Source organism: Frankliniella occidentalis, unplaced genomic scaffold (genome assembly GCF_000697945.3).
Source record: "Frankliniella occidentalis isolate FOCC.00 unplaced genomic scaffold, Focc_3.1 Scaffold3, whole genome shotgun sequence".
In the NCBI taxonomy this organism is placed as follows: domain Eukaryota; kingdom Metazoa; phylum Arthropoda; class Insecta; order Thysanoptera; family Thripidae; genus Frankliniella; species Frankliniella occidentalis.
The window spans coordinates 2738595-2755222 of NW_026267133.1; the positions used below are offsets into that span (position 1 = coordinate 2738595).

Below are 16628 nucleotides of genomic sequence, written 5' to 3' on the forward strand. Positions count from 1 at the left end.
TGCTTTTAAATACTACTTTTAGCTTGGTCTCTTATTAAACACTTCAATGGTACTTTTGATTTCTGTTGAAAAACTCACCTGTGTACTCCATGACCAAACAAAAAAGGCATCAGCAGCACACTTGAAAAGGATCATGATATTGATAGGAAGGAACTGACTTCTGAAGTTAAGAAAAGGAAAAAAAAACTTTATTATAAATATGACAATGTTTTGTTTAAGTACAAGATTAATACTATCACCATTGTAACAAGTCAGAATATGCTGCTTTGAGCAGAAATACTTCACATATACTATTATTTCAAAATACTCTGATGTGAAGTGAAATTATTAATACTTATCACATGCCAACATTGGAAATTTCTTTGGATCTACACTTTGGCACAAACCTCGTCTTATACAAGTGAATAGAAATAGCTATAATGAATGAGAAAGATCACAGTAATGTGGTACTGGAACGTACCAAGATATCAGAAAAAAAAAATCCCCATGCCTGAAAATATGAATAAAAAGGTAATCATAGATACAACAGGTAATGGATCCACTTTAGATCAACACACTTCTAAAAAAATAAAAAGACATTAACTTTTGCAACCCCAAGAACAAAAAATAAAGGTTGGAAAAGAAAACAAAACAACAAAATCAACAAATCAATAGTCAAAATAGACCTCATTTTAAAAATAAGTGAGATTAAAAAAAAAAGAATTTGAGAAAAGTAGGAACCAGCCACATCTTAACTGGAGCATTAAAACATTAAAATTTCAAACATTTTGGCAAGTCTCTGATAAAAGTCATAAACATATAGTCAAAAGAAATGATGTTAAAATGGTCAACTTACATCAGATCTGGAAAAGAGCTTCAAATATAAATAATGTAATTTTGTAAATAATAAACGAAAATAAGGAATGAATATATAGGGTAAATTAGGAATGTAAAAGGGTCAAGTCTGATGGGGGAGTTTGATAATGCAACATCGTAGTCAAAGGAAGTAGAGCCTTATAAACCATCCTCGAGGCACAAGCGAACGCTCATGGAAAGAGCAAGCTTGGTGCATAGGAGAACACTTGAGAACATGGAATGTGTAAAACCACTGGACTTGGAACTGTCACACGTGCAGCACGGGTGCCGCCACCCTCTCGTAGGGGATTCCCACGCCCCTCTCCACCGACCTCAGCTCGGCCTTGAGGTTGCCTATCATGGAACAAAGACTATTAAATTTAAATCCTTCTTTTATTATTTTATAGGAAGTTAAAAAATCGGGTTGCAGCTCAAACATCTAGAGACCGGAAAAAGGCCCGTATGGATGATCTAGAAGCCTCAGTCACTGAAATGGCACAAGAGGTACGTAATTATCATTTTTTCCAGTCTTCAATTTTGATTTGTTACCTTCTGCCATTCACTTTACTCTCTTCTAATCAACAGCTAGAAGCAATGAGAAGACTTAATGAAAGAATGGAGGCTGAAAATGTACTACTCAAACAACAGCTACAAGACGCCCAAGCTACCAATGCTGCTCTTTTGGAGACATTACTCGAGAAAGAAAAGTGTGCTTGCAGCAAGAATCAGAAAAGCAACAATCAGGTTGCCCCTGTTAGTTTCCCATCCACCTTGTCACGACCTGCTGAGTCGATGAGACACCCTCTGCTGAAGGGACCGGAAGGGAAACGAGCAGACAACCTGAAACGCCTGACGATCTTGTTGATGGCATACCTTCTCTCCCCGAACTCCTCGCCGATCTCGGATCTGACGAAGATCTGCCAGACCTTGGAGACTTGGAGCGATTCGCTGAAAGCCTCTTACAAGAGGCCTTTGCCCATGAACAGGTAGGTTCTGCAGAGACTACTGAATACTTGTACAACAGGGTAGTCCATCGGCACCGTTCTCTCTTCTGATTATACCGTGCCGGATGCATGGGTGCGGGCGGGCTTTCCTATCGTCGCTGACTGAGGTGCCTTACGGCTCCGTCCGCACGCCTGCATCCGATACAGTCAGGGTAACCAGAAGAACGGTCCAGAATAGGAGAGTCTGTATAAATTTTTTGTTCTTTTCCAAAATTAACATTTCTTTTCCCTTTATCAGAATTCTTCGAGAGCGGAGCAAATGGTGGGGAAAGCACCAGAAATCCTGGAATCCAGTAGATCAAGTAGCAGCCTAGGTACAGGATCGGAGATTGAAGTGCTTTCTACAGAGACCGCCTCTAGCAGTATTGTCCGACCAACACGCAGAAGACTCCCAAATCGTCAACCGAAGCAAAATTTCAAGAAACTCTTGCCAAGAGAGGAACCTAAAATTATGAGTTCCCATCAGAACCTGAGCTTTGTCACAGGCACTCCAACATGTGTCACATTGCCAATGGTATCACCTCAAACCGACATACTTGCTAGTGCCTTAAACAATGCATTTTCCCCAGATGATTGTATAACTATAATTGTTCCAACTCAAGATGAAAGTGACTGCGTAATTCTTGAAGAGGCTGTGCAAGAAGTTACAACATCATCTTTCCTGATACCTTCATTCAAAGATGAGCCTTTGTCTCCTAGAAGTGACATCAGTGCAGTGAAATCAGACTGTGGGTATGAATCATTTGGATCTCCTCATAGTGACGTTTCATCATCAGAAGCTATGAGTGACTTGTGGAATGAAAGTTTTACACAACTATTCCCTAATACATTAATGTAACCTAATAGTAATTTTTGTGGTCTGTCTACCCAAAGGTAGAAGTTTCCAGTTTTTGTTTTTTTTAAATCAATTTTGCCACTTTGGCTCTCTGATAAAACTCTATTGTTGCATCTTTTGTGCTAGTTTGTACATGTTGTAAGATATTAATATATTTATTGTATATAATATAACAGGGGGAATTGAATGCTGTGTCAGGGAAAAGTGACACCCCTTTTTGCCCTGACTTCAGGCAACCCTGTATAATTTGAGGGAACACCTTCTGCTTTTAAATACTACTTTTAGCTTGGTCTCTTATTAAACACTTCAATGGTACTTTTGATTTCTGTTGAAAAACTCACCTGTGTACTCCATGACCAAACAAAAAAGGCATCAGCAGCACACTTGAAAAGGATCATGATATTGATAGGAAGGAACTGACTTCTGAAGTTAAGAAAAGGAAAAAAAAACTTTATTATAAATATGACAATGTTTTGTTTAAGTACAAGATTAATACTATCACCATTGTAACAAGTCAGAATATGCTGCTTTGAGCAGAAATACTTCACATATACTATTATTTCAAAATACTCTGATGTGAAGTGAAATTATTAATACTTATCACATGCCAACATTGGAAATTTCTTTGGATCTACACTTTGGCACAAACCTCGTCTTATACAAGTGAATAGAAATAGCTATAATGAATGAGAAAGATCACAGTAATGTGGTACTGGAACGTACCAAGATATCAGAAAAAAAAAATCCCCATGCCTGAAAATATGAATAAAAAGGTAATCATAGATACAACAGGTAATGGATCCACTTTAGATCAACACACTTCTAAAAAAATAAAAAGACATTAACTTTTGCAACCCCAAGAACAAAAAATAAAGGTTGGAAAAGAAAACAAAACAACAAAATCAACAAATCAATAGTCAAAATAGACCTCATTTTAAAAATAAGTGAGATTAAAAAAAAAAGAATTTGAGAAAAGTAGGAACCAGCCACATCTTAACTGGAGCATTAAAACATTAAAATTTCAAACATTTTGGCAAGTCTCTGATAAAAGTCATAAACATATAGTCAAAAGAAATGATGTTAAAATGGTCAACTTACATCAGATCTGGAAAAGAGCTTCAAATATAAATAATGTAATTTTGTAAATAATAAACGAAAATAAGGAATGAATATATAGGGTAAATTAGGAATGTAAAAGGGTCAAGTCTGATGGGGGAGTTTGATAATGCAACATCGTAGTCAAAGGAAGTAGAGCCTTATAAACCATCCTCGAGGCACAAGCGAACGCTCATGGAAAGAGCAAGCTTGGTGCATAGGAGCCCACTTGAGAACATGGAATGTGTAAAACCACTGGACTTGGAACTGTCACACGTGCAGCACGGGTGCCGCCACCCTCTCGTAGGGGATTCCCACGCCCCTCTCCACCGACCTCAGCTCGGCCTTGAGGTTGTGGAGGAGAGCCTTCAGGTCGCCCAGCACGGTGGGCGACAGGCGGTTGCTCTCCTGGATGAGTGCCGAGAGTGCCTCCTCGTCACAAGGTGCAGGGTCCGGAACGTTACTGCTCATCTGTAAACACATTCACCAACAACCTTCGTTTGATTCACCCCGAGACGTCGTGGTAGTATTTGCGCGATAATAAGAGAGGGAGAGAGCAGGTTCCTCACGTTTCGCAGCGCGTCGGCGAACTCCCGCTGTGCCTGCTGCAGCTCCTGCAGGAGCGCGTCGTACTCGCGGTGCGCGGCCGCCTTCTGCCGGTCCAGCTGCGCCCGGAGGCCGTCGCACTCGTGGTCCCGCACGGACAGCTTGTCCTGCAGCGCGCGCACCTCCGAGGACCGCTGGTGCAGGTGGCAGCCCAGCGTCTGCAAGCGTGCGGATGTTTAGAGGCGGTCGGCGCGGCACGGCGTGGCGGGCGGACCTGGCGGACCTCCGACCAGCCAGCGCCCGCGAGAGGCGGGGTAGGCCAGCCCGCGCGACACGGCCGCGTGCACGGCGCGCGAGGGCCTACCCGCCAGGCGCTCCCGCGGCCCGGCCCCGGGGCCCCGGGACCTCCGTGAAGCTGGTCGCACCCATTGCCGTACTAATTCTGCCGATAGTACAGTGATCTAAAACGCAATTAGTATGTTCGAACCATACTAAAAATAGAAGTAGTGGCCCCGGGGAAGTGCCTAAGTACGATGCAACGCACTCCCTTCAGAGCGGAGCGGTTCCTCTTTTTAGCAGATGATACCTTAAAAACCTTTTGACTAAACGTAACGAATATATAAGTAAATTTAAGGTGTCAGCTAGCTTTTACGCCCCTTTGCCCGCGCTTTTCAACGCCGCCGCTTGTACGGGGAAATTGCAAATAACAAGCAACTAGAAACAAATGACAGCTAAATCCGGGAGATAATTTAAAAACAGACATATTCTTAAATGTCAGGAGGGCCGAAAATTTTGCCTGGTTTTTAATTTGTATTTAGTTTTTGAAATGGTGGGCTGGGATCAAACGATTAAAGGGGCGCCGCTTTGGGAGGGGCACTGTATCCAGAGCATCTGCCACGATCGACCGCGGTCACGTCCCGTATCGAAAACAGTAAAAAAATATATCCCGAAAATATTCGTAAACTGTGAAGTAAATTATGTGCCGTTGGTACAAAACACCTCAGAGGGATCCTGACCATGTACCACCACAGCGTAAGAGAGGGTGATATCCGGTCAGGTTGTCGGACGCCTGCGAGAGGTAGGGTAGGCCAGCCCGCGTGACACATGAGCATGCATGAGGCAGTGTTGCCTAGCCGGCAGGCGTCCCCGCTGCTGGTGGGTGGCTTGGGTCTGGGTGGCCCAGTGCAAAACGGCGCTACTACCCTGGTCGGATTCTTATAATTGAATTCACAAAATCTAACGCTCATCGCAGACAACGCGATGTGGGAGAACTCCAAGTACCTTCCTGCGGCCTGCTTAGTTCATGAGCAGCTTGCGCTTCAAGCGCCACCGCACTCGGGAGCTCGCGTTGAGCGCGAGGAGCGTGTTGAGCCCCTTGCCGCCCGTAGCCGCCCACAGCGTGTCGCTCTCCGCCTGGGAGAGTCAAACGAGGGTGAGCGCCAGGCGGCGGCGGCCGAGGGGGAGGGGGGAAAGGTCGGCGACGCAGGCACCTTAAACTGACACGCACCTTGATCTGCGCCTCGACCAGCGGGTCCTTGGCCCGCGCCTCCTGCAGCTGCTCCTGCAGGCGCTCCAGGCGCAGGCGGCAGTCCTCGTGGTCGCGCTGCTCCTGCTCAAAGCGCGCCTGCAGCTGGTCCTTGGACACCTTGAGCACCTGGCCGTAGGCCTCGCTGCGGCCCAGCGCCACCTTGTTGCTGTCCAGCATGTCGTTGGCGGTGTCGAGGCCCAGCCGCAGGCTCGACACCTCCTTGCGCAGCTGCGACGAGTCCCTCCGCTCGCCGAACAGCTGCTTGTGCAGCTCGGCGATGCTGGCGTTGGCCTGCGCCAGCTCCTGCTCCAGGCGGCCCCGCTCCGGGTCCACGCTCAGCCTCTCGACGAGGCTGTCACCTGTGGATGGTGTGGACAAGAAGGGGAGTATTTAACATCTTTCGAGGATGTTGACGACTTTCATGTTTGTTCCCCGGGCGGGCGGCCGCGCCGAGGTGCAGAGAGGCCGCCACAAGCGCCGGTGCATTAAGCAGTGATACCGATCGACCCGTCATATGTTATTGACAACGGCGCCGCGAGGCGGCCGCGCTATAAGCGATCGATCTGGCGCGCACTCCTCGTCCACGACACGACGCGACAAATTAAAGTGCTTCACAAAGAAAAAAAATGTCCTGACACAAAACGGTGTGTGAATGCCATGTGATGTCTCATTACAAGAAGGTGTGTATGGTTTTGTGAAAGACAAAACACAAATTGATATATCTGATTTGGATTGGATGGATAGCACAGCCCCTTTTCGTGTGTCACACATTATTTGCAAAACTATTCAGTATTGGAATAGTAGAGCGGACAGTACGACAGACATGACGGTTATTCTCAGCCGGCCCCCACACCGGAAACCCAAGCGTGTGAATGTCACGCAACGTAGGTGTGTGAACGCCAGCCCAAGTGTGTTAATTTCAAAGGAAAATCCACACCTTGACCCAAGAATGGGCAATGGGCATACCACCCATACCACACATACAATTATGCGACATTCACACACTTGCGTTTCCAGTGCGGTCCAGCAACAGCGCAACGCACCTGCCGCCGGTGTGCAGGTGTGGCAGGTGTGTTCGGCGGGCAGCCCGAGCAGCCCCAGGTGGGTCAGCTTCTGTTCAGCGGCCTTGCGCGCCAGGATCTGCTCCTTGAGTCGGCCCAGGAGCTCGCGGACCAAGTCGTCGCGCCGGCCCTCGCGCTCCCTGAGGTCGCGGTGCTCCTCCTGCAGTCTGGTCTGCAGCACCTCCCCGTCGTCCTCCGCCACCTCCGTCGCGCCCGACAGCTTGCCGATGGAGGCGGTCAGCCGCCGCACCTCGTCGCCGTCGACGCCCACCCCGAGCCCGTCGGCGGCGTGCGCCTCCCGCACGCGGTACAGGCACACCTGCAGCAGCGCCAGCAGCCCGCGCGCCTCGCCGACCTGGGCCATGGTGGCGGCCTCGCCCGAGGAAGACACGAGGTCGGGGACGCCCTCCACCTGCCCGTTCTCCACGTTGTCCAGGCGTCGCTGCAGCGCGGCCGCGTACAGGGCCAGCTCGTCGTTGGCGTCTCGCAACACTCGAAGTTGCTCGTCACCCCCGTCAACGGCCCCGCCGCCCACGCCCTCGACGTGCACCGGGGAGGCGCTGAGGCGGGCGAGCTTCTCGCCGACGAGGCTCTGCGCGCCCAGGTGCAGCCCCTGCGTCACCGTGTCCAGCCACTGGGTGAGCTCGGCGACGCGCGTCGTCAGGTCGTGCTTGGCGCGCTGGAGCTGCGCGTTCTCGGCCCGAAGCTGCACAAGGTCGCCATGGGGTTGGCTGTCCTCCTGGCGCCGCAGCTCAGCCATGGCGGCTTCAAGCTCTTCGATGGTGCGGGTGAGCTCGGCTAGACGCGCGGTGCTCCGCTGCACCTGTCCCTGCAGCTGGCCGTTGTCCGACTGCAGCTGTTCCACCTGCGCGGCACTACTCTTGAGATGGCTCCTCAGCTGCTCGATCTGTGCGTCGTTGCTTTTGACCACAGCCCTCAGCTGGCCGTTCTCCGCGAACATCTCCTCCGCCTTGGCCAGCTGCGCGCCGTCATCGAGCTCCCTGACCTTCGAGCCCGTGTTCTGCTGCAGCAGCTGCGAGAGGCGGTCGACCTGCGCCTGCAGCTGTTCGTTGAGAGCGTGCAGCCGGTCCCGCTCGGCTTGCAGCTCGTCGGCGCGCTGCTGAGCGCCGCGCGCGCACTCCAGCGCCTCGCGGAGCCCGAGCACGTCGTGCTCGAGCTGGGCCTCGCGCGCGCTGCGCGCCGCCTCCCGGTCGCTGGCCTCGAGGCGGGCCTGCACGGCGTTGGCCTGGTCGCGACGAGCACCCTCCTGCAGTCGAGTCTGGAGCGCGTCCCGCTCGCCCTGCAGCACGCGCACCTCCGCGCGCAGGGCCTCGGCCGCGGACCGCTGCTCTTGGGTCTCGGCCCGCATGGCGTTGAACCTCGCCGACACGTTGGTGAAGTTGCGCGTCAACGTCTGCAGGGCCTCGTCCTGCTCCGCACGCTCGCGCGCCTGGCACTCCAGCTTGACCGCCAGCTCGGCGTGCTCGCGAGACAGAGTAGACAACACGCGCTCACGTTCCTAGAACAGAAAGCAACACATTTGTGTTCATCTCGAAAGGGTAAGGGTTGCACTGAAAAAGTTTTCTGTCAATCTAACATAAATGTCCATTTCAAATTTTTTTTTCTTTGCAATTTATATATATGTCATCACAAAAAAATGACAAACATTTTGATTGAAAAAGGTAGCCTTTGATTTTGTTGTCAAATATTGATGTTAATTTATTTTTATTTTTTTACAGTGAGCCCCGTAATGACCTTCCATACCTTCAGTTCTGCCTCAGCCTTCTCCCGATCCTTAGAGGCACTCATGCATCGCTCCTGCTCCTCCTGCAGTTTGATCTTGGTCTCACTGAGTTCTCTCTGAAGTTGGAGACTCCGCGAAAGAAGGCGGTCAATTTCTTCCCTTGAGCGGTCCAAGTTCTTATAACTTGCTACTGAGCTTAGTTCTAGGTCTGCAATACGCTGCTTTAGCTCTAGTGCAACATGATCGTCCTGGGGTAAAAAGTAAATTTAACTCACAAAGTTCTCTAAGATTTAAAATAATTTATAGTCAAAGAGCACTCACAACCAATTCTTTTGAATTTGATGTCTCCTCTACAGTTGAGAAGCATGTGGTAGAAGACAAAGCTTTTTCAAGTTGCAATGTAAACTTTTGTTTATCCTTTATGGACTTTTCTTCTGCCTCCAAAAGTTGATCTTTCACACGTTGTAGATCAGACTTTAATCTCTCCAGATCATGCACCTGACGAACATTTTTCTCTTGAAATGCCATTAATTCTTTTTGTAAATCAGACCTCTCCACTTGAGTTAGGTGAAGTTGTTCTCGATACCACTGCTCTGACTTTTTCAGACTGTCAAGCTAGGAAAAAGTAAGAAGACAATGTAATTGCATACACGTGCACACCATAAAACAGTTATATTCAGCAGCATTATATGACGGCACAAATATGAAACACCTATACCTGAGTGAGTTGGGCTTTGCAATCTCGTTCAAACTGCCTCCTCCTTTCATTTATATCATCATTTTCCATAAATTGCTGAGCAACCTTTGATTTGAGTCCGTGGAGTGAGGCATTTCTTGCTGCCAACTCGATTTCCAGCTCTGATACTTTGTTCCTGAGCATTGACACATTTTCGGCAGCATCCCCTGCTTCTTTTTCCCATCTAACACATTTTGAATGCACGAGTTCCACCTGAATGTTACAAAAAAAATACATGAACTTAATTTAAAGTGGCATGTTTTTCAAAAAAAAAAATCATAAAGAATACGAGGGTTTCACTCTCTAACACACATGCACCATGCACAACTTAAAACAAAATCTTCATACCTCATGTTGTAATTGTAAGCATCCCTTAACAGTAGCGTGCAGACGCTCTTCCAGTGCTAATCGACAATGGCATCCTGTAGTCTACATTTATTTAGAGAAAAAAAAAGGAGTGTTGCAAAATAACACTGCAAGTGCACAAAAACTTGAAATGTCAAATGTCAAAATTTTACAGGAAAAGCTTTTCCAAAATTTCAAAATAAAACTATGTTACTGAGCCAAAATACTTAAAACCAAACTGCATAACTTTAACTGCAAAGCATTTTCTAAGGGCAGAAAGTTGCAGGCAAGTACATACCTCAAATCCATTTTCTTGTACTTCATTACCATTACTGTAATCTGAAAAATTGATAAAAAATATTTTCACAACAATCACAATTGTACGTATAAAATAATGGCAAAGACTATATTTTTATTTCTCACTTTCATCATCTGGATCCATTGAGATGGATTTCCCTCCTAGCTCTGAATATTTAAGGTCCTCAAGTTCTTTTTCAATAGTAGCCAACAGAGCTGAAGGACTTTCATGGGGAGGTCCCTCTTTTACAACTGTTATTAGACCAGGAGGGTATGGAGTAAGCTTGTCAGCAGTAACCAGAGGGACAGGCATGAGCTCTATAGTCCGGAGAGGATTACTTTCACTGACTATAACAGAATTGCCAGGAATATTTAACTTGGTAGTTGTATCAGAATATCGTCTGTACACAGATGAGTCAATTGCAACGTTTTCATTTTGAGTAATGCTAGGAGGAATTTCTGTAGAATTTCTTAGTGCACTTGAAGCATCAAAGCTATGTAATTTCCTGTGGATTTCAGGATGGTGATATATCAAATCAGGCTGCAGCCCTTTTGTAGGAAAACCCTGAGATTGAGAGGAATAAATATTAGGGAAATCACAAAAAAGATAATCATTCATTCTTGCCTGCAAGAACTTACATCGCCCCCTCTGCCAGTAGAGTGGACACGTGGAAATGAGGCATCAAGGGCAGCATTTTTCCTCAAGATACCGGAACCTGCTGGGAAGTCAAACAAAAGTACTTAAGTAGTGAACACTATGGCAAAAGAATCAATATAAAGTCGGCAAAGCTATACTGTACCAAAACGTGCATGGTTGGATTCTATGGAGGTAGTAGATTCCACAGCACTATCACTGACTGATACTGAAGTGTTTAAAGATGCACCACTGCTGCTCCTTTGGCCACTCAGCCACATTGCATGCTGAAACAATAAAAATATTTTTATAGAATTTTGGCTTTGTTAATGCAGGAGGACAGTCTCAAAACAAAAGCAAAGTAAAGGCATAAGAGAGAAAAGGCAATGTGACCTGGCTTCCTATGAGGTGACCAATGAAATATCAGACCGATATCGGGTATCAGCCCGATACCGGATATCAGAACGATATCGGATATCAGAAATGTGTCATTTTCCGGAACTTTATTTTTATCGATCTGATGCAAAGACCGAGAAAATTTCTTGTGTCTGAAATCATTTCGATATCAGTCTGATATTTTATTGCTCGCTGGATTGGTGCAGAGTAGGTGTGTTACATTTAAGCAAAAGAGCGCTGTAAATGACACCAATAAGAAAGATAAAGAATGTTAAGAGCATCAGTAATACCTTGACCTTCCAGATGGTCTGGTCAGTAGTGCTTTCTGGATCCATGATGACAATGATTCACATCTCAAGTTGATACACTACTAGCAGCTGTCATAGTATCTAACAAAACATAAGCACAAACAAGCATTCTACAAAATAGGTCATGAGCACACACAAATCATTAGGTATAAAAATGGGAGCAGACATAAGCACATTTAGAGAACAAATTTGCAACAAAAATGTTTGGGGGAGGATAATTTTTAAAATGGCACCAAAGGGGTGGTTACTGGTTACAAAAATTTCTGTACATTGTTGCCTGCTGGGACAACAATCTGCAACTGTCACGGGCACAAAAAGCCACAAAAAATAGAAGCATACAAAATTAGAAGAAAACGAGATTATTGTTATGAGCTTATATGCGAAACTAAATACCTACCGGCTTGTGAATGTGTAGAGGAGAACTGTCAAATTTCGGTAACAAAACAAAAACACGTAGGCAGACGACGGGAAAAGTCTACCAAAGAAATTTTTCATTGATTAGGATATTTTGAAGTAGTATGAAAATATTTCACTGCGGAAACAAGTTTGTAAAATTTGAGCTTCTCTCGACAAGAAACTGAAAGAAACCTCAAAATCCCATCATACAACACTAACTAATCAATCGATTTTAAGATGAAATTCAAATTAACACCATCAGCACACCTGATTTGTGTATTCATAATGTGCCAAGGAAACTTTTTCATACGTCAGTTTTCCAAAACGCAGTCTTTACTATGAGAATTTCAAAGGTCGTTTATTGGCGCGTCTTGTCTGCTGGCCGATGTAAACAACGCAAAAGTTTGGTTAGAAAGAGTACAGAGGTTTATTTTGAAAATGTCTGCCCCTAAAGAAAAGCCGAAAAGGAAAGGAAAGGACGACGAAAAAGAGAAGCCTGTAGTAGTTAAAAATACAGCTGATCTTCAAAGATTGAAGATCGAAAAGTTAATGAAGAATCCAGTAAGTACTTTGCCTCCAGAAATCAGCAATTGATGTGAGGTTATGACGTGATGTACTTGTCATGTGTTTTCCTTTACAGGATAAACCAGTTGTTATTCCGGACCGACCCAAAGGGAAGAATACACCTCATGTACCTGAATTCGTTCGCAATGTCATGGGTTCCAGTGCAGGTGCAGGTAGTGGAGAGTTCCATGTTTATAGGCATTTACGTAGAAAAGAATATGCCCGTCAAAAGTTCATTCAAGAAAAGGCCGAGAAAGTAAGGATATTTTTCAGTATTTCCTTATTTGTTTAATTTGTCATTTCCTTCAACTACGAGGTGTATGTTTTCATGCTTATGTTTTCAGGAAACCGCAGAAGAAGAGTATCACAGAAAAATTGAAGAGAATAAACTGAAAGCTGAAGAAATAACTGCAAAAAAACGAGCAAAACGTATGAAAAAGAAAAAAAATAAGAAGGCAAAAAAGCCGAAAACTGAGCAGAAATCTGATAGTGAATCTGAAGATGATTCAGAGAATGAAGAAGAAGAGGAGACAACCAAGCCCTCTAATCCACCAACATCTACACCTGAAAACGAAACTACTAGTGGCTCTAGTGAAACTGTTCAAAAATTAGAATCTGGTGTTAGCAACCAAAGCGAGTGAATTAGTGAATTTGAAAGATTGTAAATACAAAGTGAACAAGAATTTATGGTTTAATTTACGTTACATATTGTGCAACAAAACTAATTTATTTTTCAGTTTCTGTACAAGCTAATAACATTTAGCTTATCCAGGATAAAAAGTTCCCATTGGTTGCCAAACAGTTTTTTTGTAAGTTTTTTTCGGGGGGGTCTTGCACTATCAACAATTGAAAAAAGAAAGAAAATAAAAAAAGTTGTTTTCTTAAAGAAGCCATCACGAAGATTATTAATACAATTGTTTTTTCATTGAGCTTCGGACAATCGGGGCGCCCCCATTAATTAGCCTGAATGTGACTAAAAATGTTTATTGATCCAAGCTGCGGGTTAGATCCCTTTTGCATCATCATTACATTGTAAGTTATTTTTTTTTTTTCAAATTGATAATAAAATAAATATATAAATCCCTGCTGTTGCACACTTAGCATCCGCCTACCTTGATTTGGTATAAACATTTTTATGTCAAGTTAATTAAATATTCATACATATCATATATCACAGAAAGATTGTTATAACATGACCAACTTGAGGCTAAAATTCAGTTTGTTCTTTCTAATGCAATTTTTGTTTTAAACTCAAAAATCACAATTCATACCTAGACATATTTAGTAAGTAAGCTTGTCCTGGCTTAAAGAAAACACAGTGTGCAGCATAAGGGCTGAAGTTCTTTGAACTCCATTTAGAGAGGGATTGGAAAGTAGTTGGTTGGCGTGATTGGCAGCACCCAAGAAGATGCCTGATCGCTCTGGTACGACAGAATCTTCCATCCTTCTCAAGTGCTGTTGAAGTGATTCTTGATGAAGAACCAATTCATCATGCAGACCATTTAAATCTTCTACGGTGACTAAAGCAGCAATATGGCACAAAGAGCTACATATCTGCAAGATTAATAACAAAAAAGTAACCATCATGAAAGACATAGATTTATCAATCAGCCTGCATTCTTCATGTAAAATAAATCTCACCTGATCTAGCAAAGCATCTCGATGTTTGTATTCATTAAAATCAGCCATATGTTCTGAATTATCCAAGCCAGCAAGAAGTGCAGCCCATACTGCTGCAAAATGCTGACCATAAAGTGCTCGATGCTCTGGTACTCCTAGAGCAAGAGCAGCATTTATACGTACTTTAAAATTCCGGAAATTGTGCACTAAATTGCATAGTACAGGAAAAATTGTTGTCTGCAGGGCAAGAGAGAATTAACATTAATAGTTAGACAACAAACACTTCAGCTTATTTTTCTATATCAAAAATTTACCTGGCAGTTAATATTGTGTTCAAATAATTCTGGATTTTTAAGCATATTACCTATTGCATAACAAGCATTCCAACGAACCTGCAAACATATGATTGATAATGAATCACTCAATTTAGAAATTAAAGTCTTAGATAGAGCATAGCAAAGTGTAAGATAAGTTCTAGTAATGTACACCTTCATATTGCTTCCAACAGACGCATTACGAGTAAGAGCATTAACAGCTCGATCAATTACTTCAACACCATGTTGTCTAACTGCATCGGCTGAAACCAATCTTAAAAAGTTTCCAAGAGCACGGACCCCATTTGCTCTCACCTGCACACAAGATGGGACGTTACAACTCAAGCCTTTCAGATATCTTGTGAATGATGAATACCATTTTACTCACTTTATCACTATCAAGGGAGGCTGTAACACTCGCCTGAAGAAGCTCAAGCAACACATTACTGGGAACCTCCTCACAGCCTTCCGATCTAAGATACGAAATTAATGAAATATTCATAATGTCATATGAATGAAAAGAAACTTGTGAAATTTTCATTTTTACCTGTTAAAAACTAAGGAGTCACTTATATTGCCCAGTGACCATGAAGCTTTCATTCGAACTATTTGATTTTCATCCTTCAAAGACTGAGAAACAGCTTCAATTGAATCCAGAGTAAATTGGATGTCCTAAAATTAATGTCAAGTTGTAAGAAACTTGTAAGTAATTGTAAGTAACATTTTGAGATCATCTGAATTATGACAACTAAACCTTGCGTAAACACGGATACAGTGAAAAGAGTCCAATTGCCCGAACTGCAGAAGCTCGAACGAGGCTTTCTTCATCATTTACACATCCAAACAATAGCGTGAAACTAAGAATTTGTTGGTCTGCCTGTAATTGTTTGTTATCGGTTAGAAAATTGGGGTTCCCTAACAATTCAGTCACACACATAGAAGAGAGCACAGGGATACATACAGACAACTTCTCAAACACACTCACTCCTATATTGGCTAAACAATCACAAGCAGCAGCTCTCAATGAAGGCTGATCAGCACACTGAACTAATGATGTAACTGAACTGCTCAGAAGTTCTCTCCAAAATAATGTGATGACTTCCATTGATATTGTTTGGCCATTTTCATCTAAGTGGTGAAAAATTTGTGAAAAAAAGGCATGGGATCATAAGCATATGAGAAATGTACAAAATATTATCAACACACTAACCTTCCAGAGATTTATGCATGGCTAGTCCAATGCTTTCTACAGCTCGTGCAGCATGAAGACGAATTGACTCATCAGTATCTTTTAAAGCAACTTCAAGAGCGTTTTGTAGTACAGAAATATTGGGTGCTATTGCACTGGCAAAATGGCAGGTAGCCATGGCCCCTATGACTTGAAGAGATTCCACACGAACAGGTGCAGCAGCAAAGGTGCCTTCTGGTATTACATCAACTATAAGGGAGGACAATGGTCAAGGCATAAAGTAGGTGTGTATTAAATTTACAATGAAAATTCTCTGAAAAACATATTTCTTACATTTAGTGACACCTCCACTTGAACCTGACTGGCACCCCAAATTTCTCAAACACAGCTCTAGAATCCATGGTAAGCCAGAACCTGCAATGCTTTGAGCTGGAGTGTCTATGTCAGATGTATTAATATTCTGTACCACTGAGGAATATTTGATCTGTTCCATTTCAACTTCTTCAGCATCTAATTCAACTTCTTCACGTTCTTCATAGGCTTCTTCATCATCTCCACTAAATTCTCCTTCACTTTGCACCCCTTTCCTCACTCCTGGACTACTTGATCCTATTAGGCAAAAATATAGAATTAAAGAAAACTATTATGTGGCATGAAATGTTCCTTAAAATATGCTTATAATAATGAATGGTAATATTCATATCAAACCTTTGTTAAGAAATAGAGCAAAACGAGGTCTCATCAGACAAAATGTGAGCTCAGGCACAGATGGAAGAACAGCAACAACTGCCCCCAGGACAGTGAGGGCCGCAACTTGAATATTCACATCTGGAGAAATTGCAGAGTGTAGAAGCAGCTGTTAATGCACATGCAGTATGATTAGATAGATACCTAAATCGAGCAGCATCATTACCTTTGTGGACAGTTAGTGGTCTGACTGATCGAACTATTTTGGTTAAGAGTCCTGGTTGTAATTTGTGATATGGTGTATTCTGAACAAGAATAGCAACAACTCGAAGTAACTGAGTTAGTGCTAACACTGCGTTTTCAGCTGCCAGGGCTAGAGCTAATGATCTATGGAGCTCTCGCAACATGTTCCCCAAGGACACAGAAAATGGTATGAAAGACCCAGAGGGATCCCTACGTAAAAATTAGAAATAGGAAGTTTAAAATTTAAAAAAA

At 43.8% G+C, this 16628-nt stretch overlaps 4 protein-coding genes across 9 annotated transcripts in view; 2 read left to right on the forward strand and 2 right to left on the reverse strand.

Moving 5' to 3' along the window:
* Nucleotides 1-2988, forward strand: part of LOC113204665 (X-box-binding protein 1) — a 3804-nt gene extending 816 nt beyond the window's left edge. The window contains exons 2-4 of the mRNA XM_026419919.2: nucleotides 1242-1338; nucleotides 1420-1820; nucleotides 2077-2988. Of these exons, the coding sequence (XP_026275704.1) occupies nucleotides 1242-1338; nucleotides 1420-1820; nucleotides 2077-2152 (574 nt within the window). The 3' untranslated portion in view covers nucleotides 2153-2988. The remainder of the gene's footprint in view (nucleotides 1-1241; nucleotides 1339-1419; nucleotides 1821-2076) is intronic.
* Nucleotides 2989-3102: 114 nt separating this feature from the next.
* LOC113204660 (rootletin) lies at nucleotides 3103-11972 on the reverse strand. 6 transcript variants are annotated; one of them, XM_026419910.2, is made up of 14 exons: nucleotides 11761-11972; nucleotides 11346-11444; nucleotides 10826-10946; nucleotides 10665-10741; nucleotides 10152-10590; nucleotides 10027-10067; nucleotides 9732-9812; nucleotides 9366-9596; nucleotides 8969-9262; nucleotides 8668-8895; nucleotides 6886-8422; nucleotides 5822-6201; nucleotides 4338-4532; nucleotides 3103-4239 (listed from the first exon to the last, which is right to left on the reverse strand). In XM_026419910.2, exons 2-14 carry the CDS (start codon nucleotides 11388-11390, stop codon nucleotides 4039-4041), a joined length of 3870 nt encoding a protein of 1289 aa, XP_026275695.1. In that variant the 5' UTR covers nucleotides 11391-11444; nucleotides 11761-11972; the 3' UTR covers nucleotides 3103-4038. The 6 variants fall into 6 exon arrangements, with proteins under 6 accessions (XP_026275695.1, XP_026275694.1, XP_052122985.1 ...); XM_026419909.2 differs by having other exon boundaries at nucleotides 10665-10744; XM_052267025.1 differs by lacking the exon at nucleotides 11346-11444.
* A 147-nt stretch (nucleotides 11973-12119) lies between these two features.
* On the forward strand, nucleotides 12120-13408 carry LOC113204659 (PRKR-interacting protein 1 homolog). Its single transcript, XM_026419908.2, has 3 exons — nucleotides 12120-12320; nucleotides 12400-12579; nucleotides 12668-13408. Exons 1-3 carry the CDS (start codon nucleotides 12198-12200, stop codon nucleotides 12962-12964), a joined length of 600 nt encoding a protein of 199 aa, XP_026275693.1. The 5' UTR covers nucleotides 12120-12197; the 3' UTR covers nucleotides 12965-13408.
* LOC113204658 (HEAT repeat-containing protein 6) overlaps nucleotides 13292-16628 on the reverse strand; it is a 17816-nt gene continuing 14479 nt past the window's right edge. The window contains exons 8-19 of the mRNA XM_026419907.2: nucleotides 16360-16586; nucleotides 16155-16274; nucleotides 15780-16055; nucleotides 15468-15695; nucleotides 15219-15385; nucleotides 15012-15134; nucleotides 14805-14929; nucleotides 14646-14730; nucleotides 14432-14572; nucleotides 14258-14335; nucleotides 13965-14180; nucleotides 13292-13877 (exon numbers count right to left, since the gene is read on the reverse strand). Coding sequence (XP_026275692.1) covers nucleotides 13605-13877; nucleotides 13965-14180; nucleotides 14258-14335; nucleotides 14432-14572; nucleotides 14646-14730; nucleotides 14805-14929; nucleotides 15012-15134; nucleotides 15219-15385; nucleotides 15468-15695; nucleotides 15780-16055; nucleotides 16155-16274; nucleotides 16360-16586 — 2059 coding nt within the window. The 3' untranslated portion in view covers nucleotides 13292-13604. The remainder of the gene's footprint in view (nucleotides 13878-13964; nucleotides 14181-14257; nucleotides 14336-14431; nucleotides 14573-14645; nucleotides 14731-14804; nucleotides 14930-15011; nucleotides 15135-15218; nucleotides 15386-15467; nucleotides 15696-15779; nucleotides 16056-16154; nucleotides 16275-16359; nucleotides 16587-16628) is intronic.

What these genes read in the sequence shown, in the direction of transcription:
- LOC113204660 (XM_026419909.2), bottom strand. Translation starts at nt 11,390, where the DNA reads ATGGATCCAGAAAGCACTACTGACCAGACCATCTGGAAGGTCAAG. An exon ending in AGACCATCTGGAAGGTCAAG is followed by an intron (nt 10,947 to 11,345) that starts GTATTACTGATG and finishes TTATTGTTTCAG; the next exon opens with CATGCAATGTGGCTGAGTGG. An exon ending in AATGGATCCAGATGATGAAA is followed by an intron (nt 10,068 to 10,151) that starts GTGAGAAATAAA and finishes TCAATTTTTCAG; the next exon opens with ATTACAGTAATGGTAATGAA.
- LOC113204659 (XM_026419908.2), top strand. Translation starts at nt 12,198, where the DNA reads ATGTCTGCCCCTAAAGAAAAGCCGAAAAGGAAAGGAAAGGACGACGAA. An exon ending in AAAAGTTAATGAAGAATCCA is followed by an intron (nt 12,321 to 12,399) that starts GTAAGTACTTTG and finishes TTTCCTTTACAG; the next exon opens with GATAAACCAGTTGTTATTCC. An exon ending in TTCAAGAAAAGGCCGAGAAA is followed by an intron (nt 12,580 to 12,667) that starts GTAAGGATATTT and finishes TTATGTTTTCAG; the next exon opens with GAAACCGCAGAAGAAGAGTA.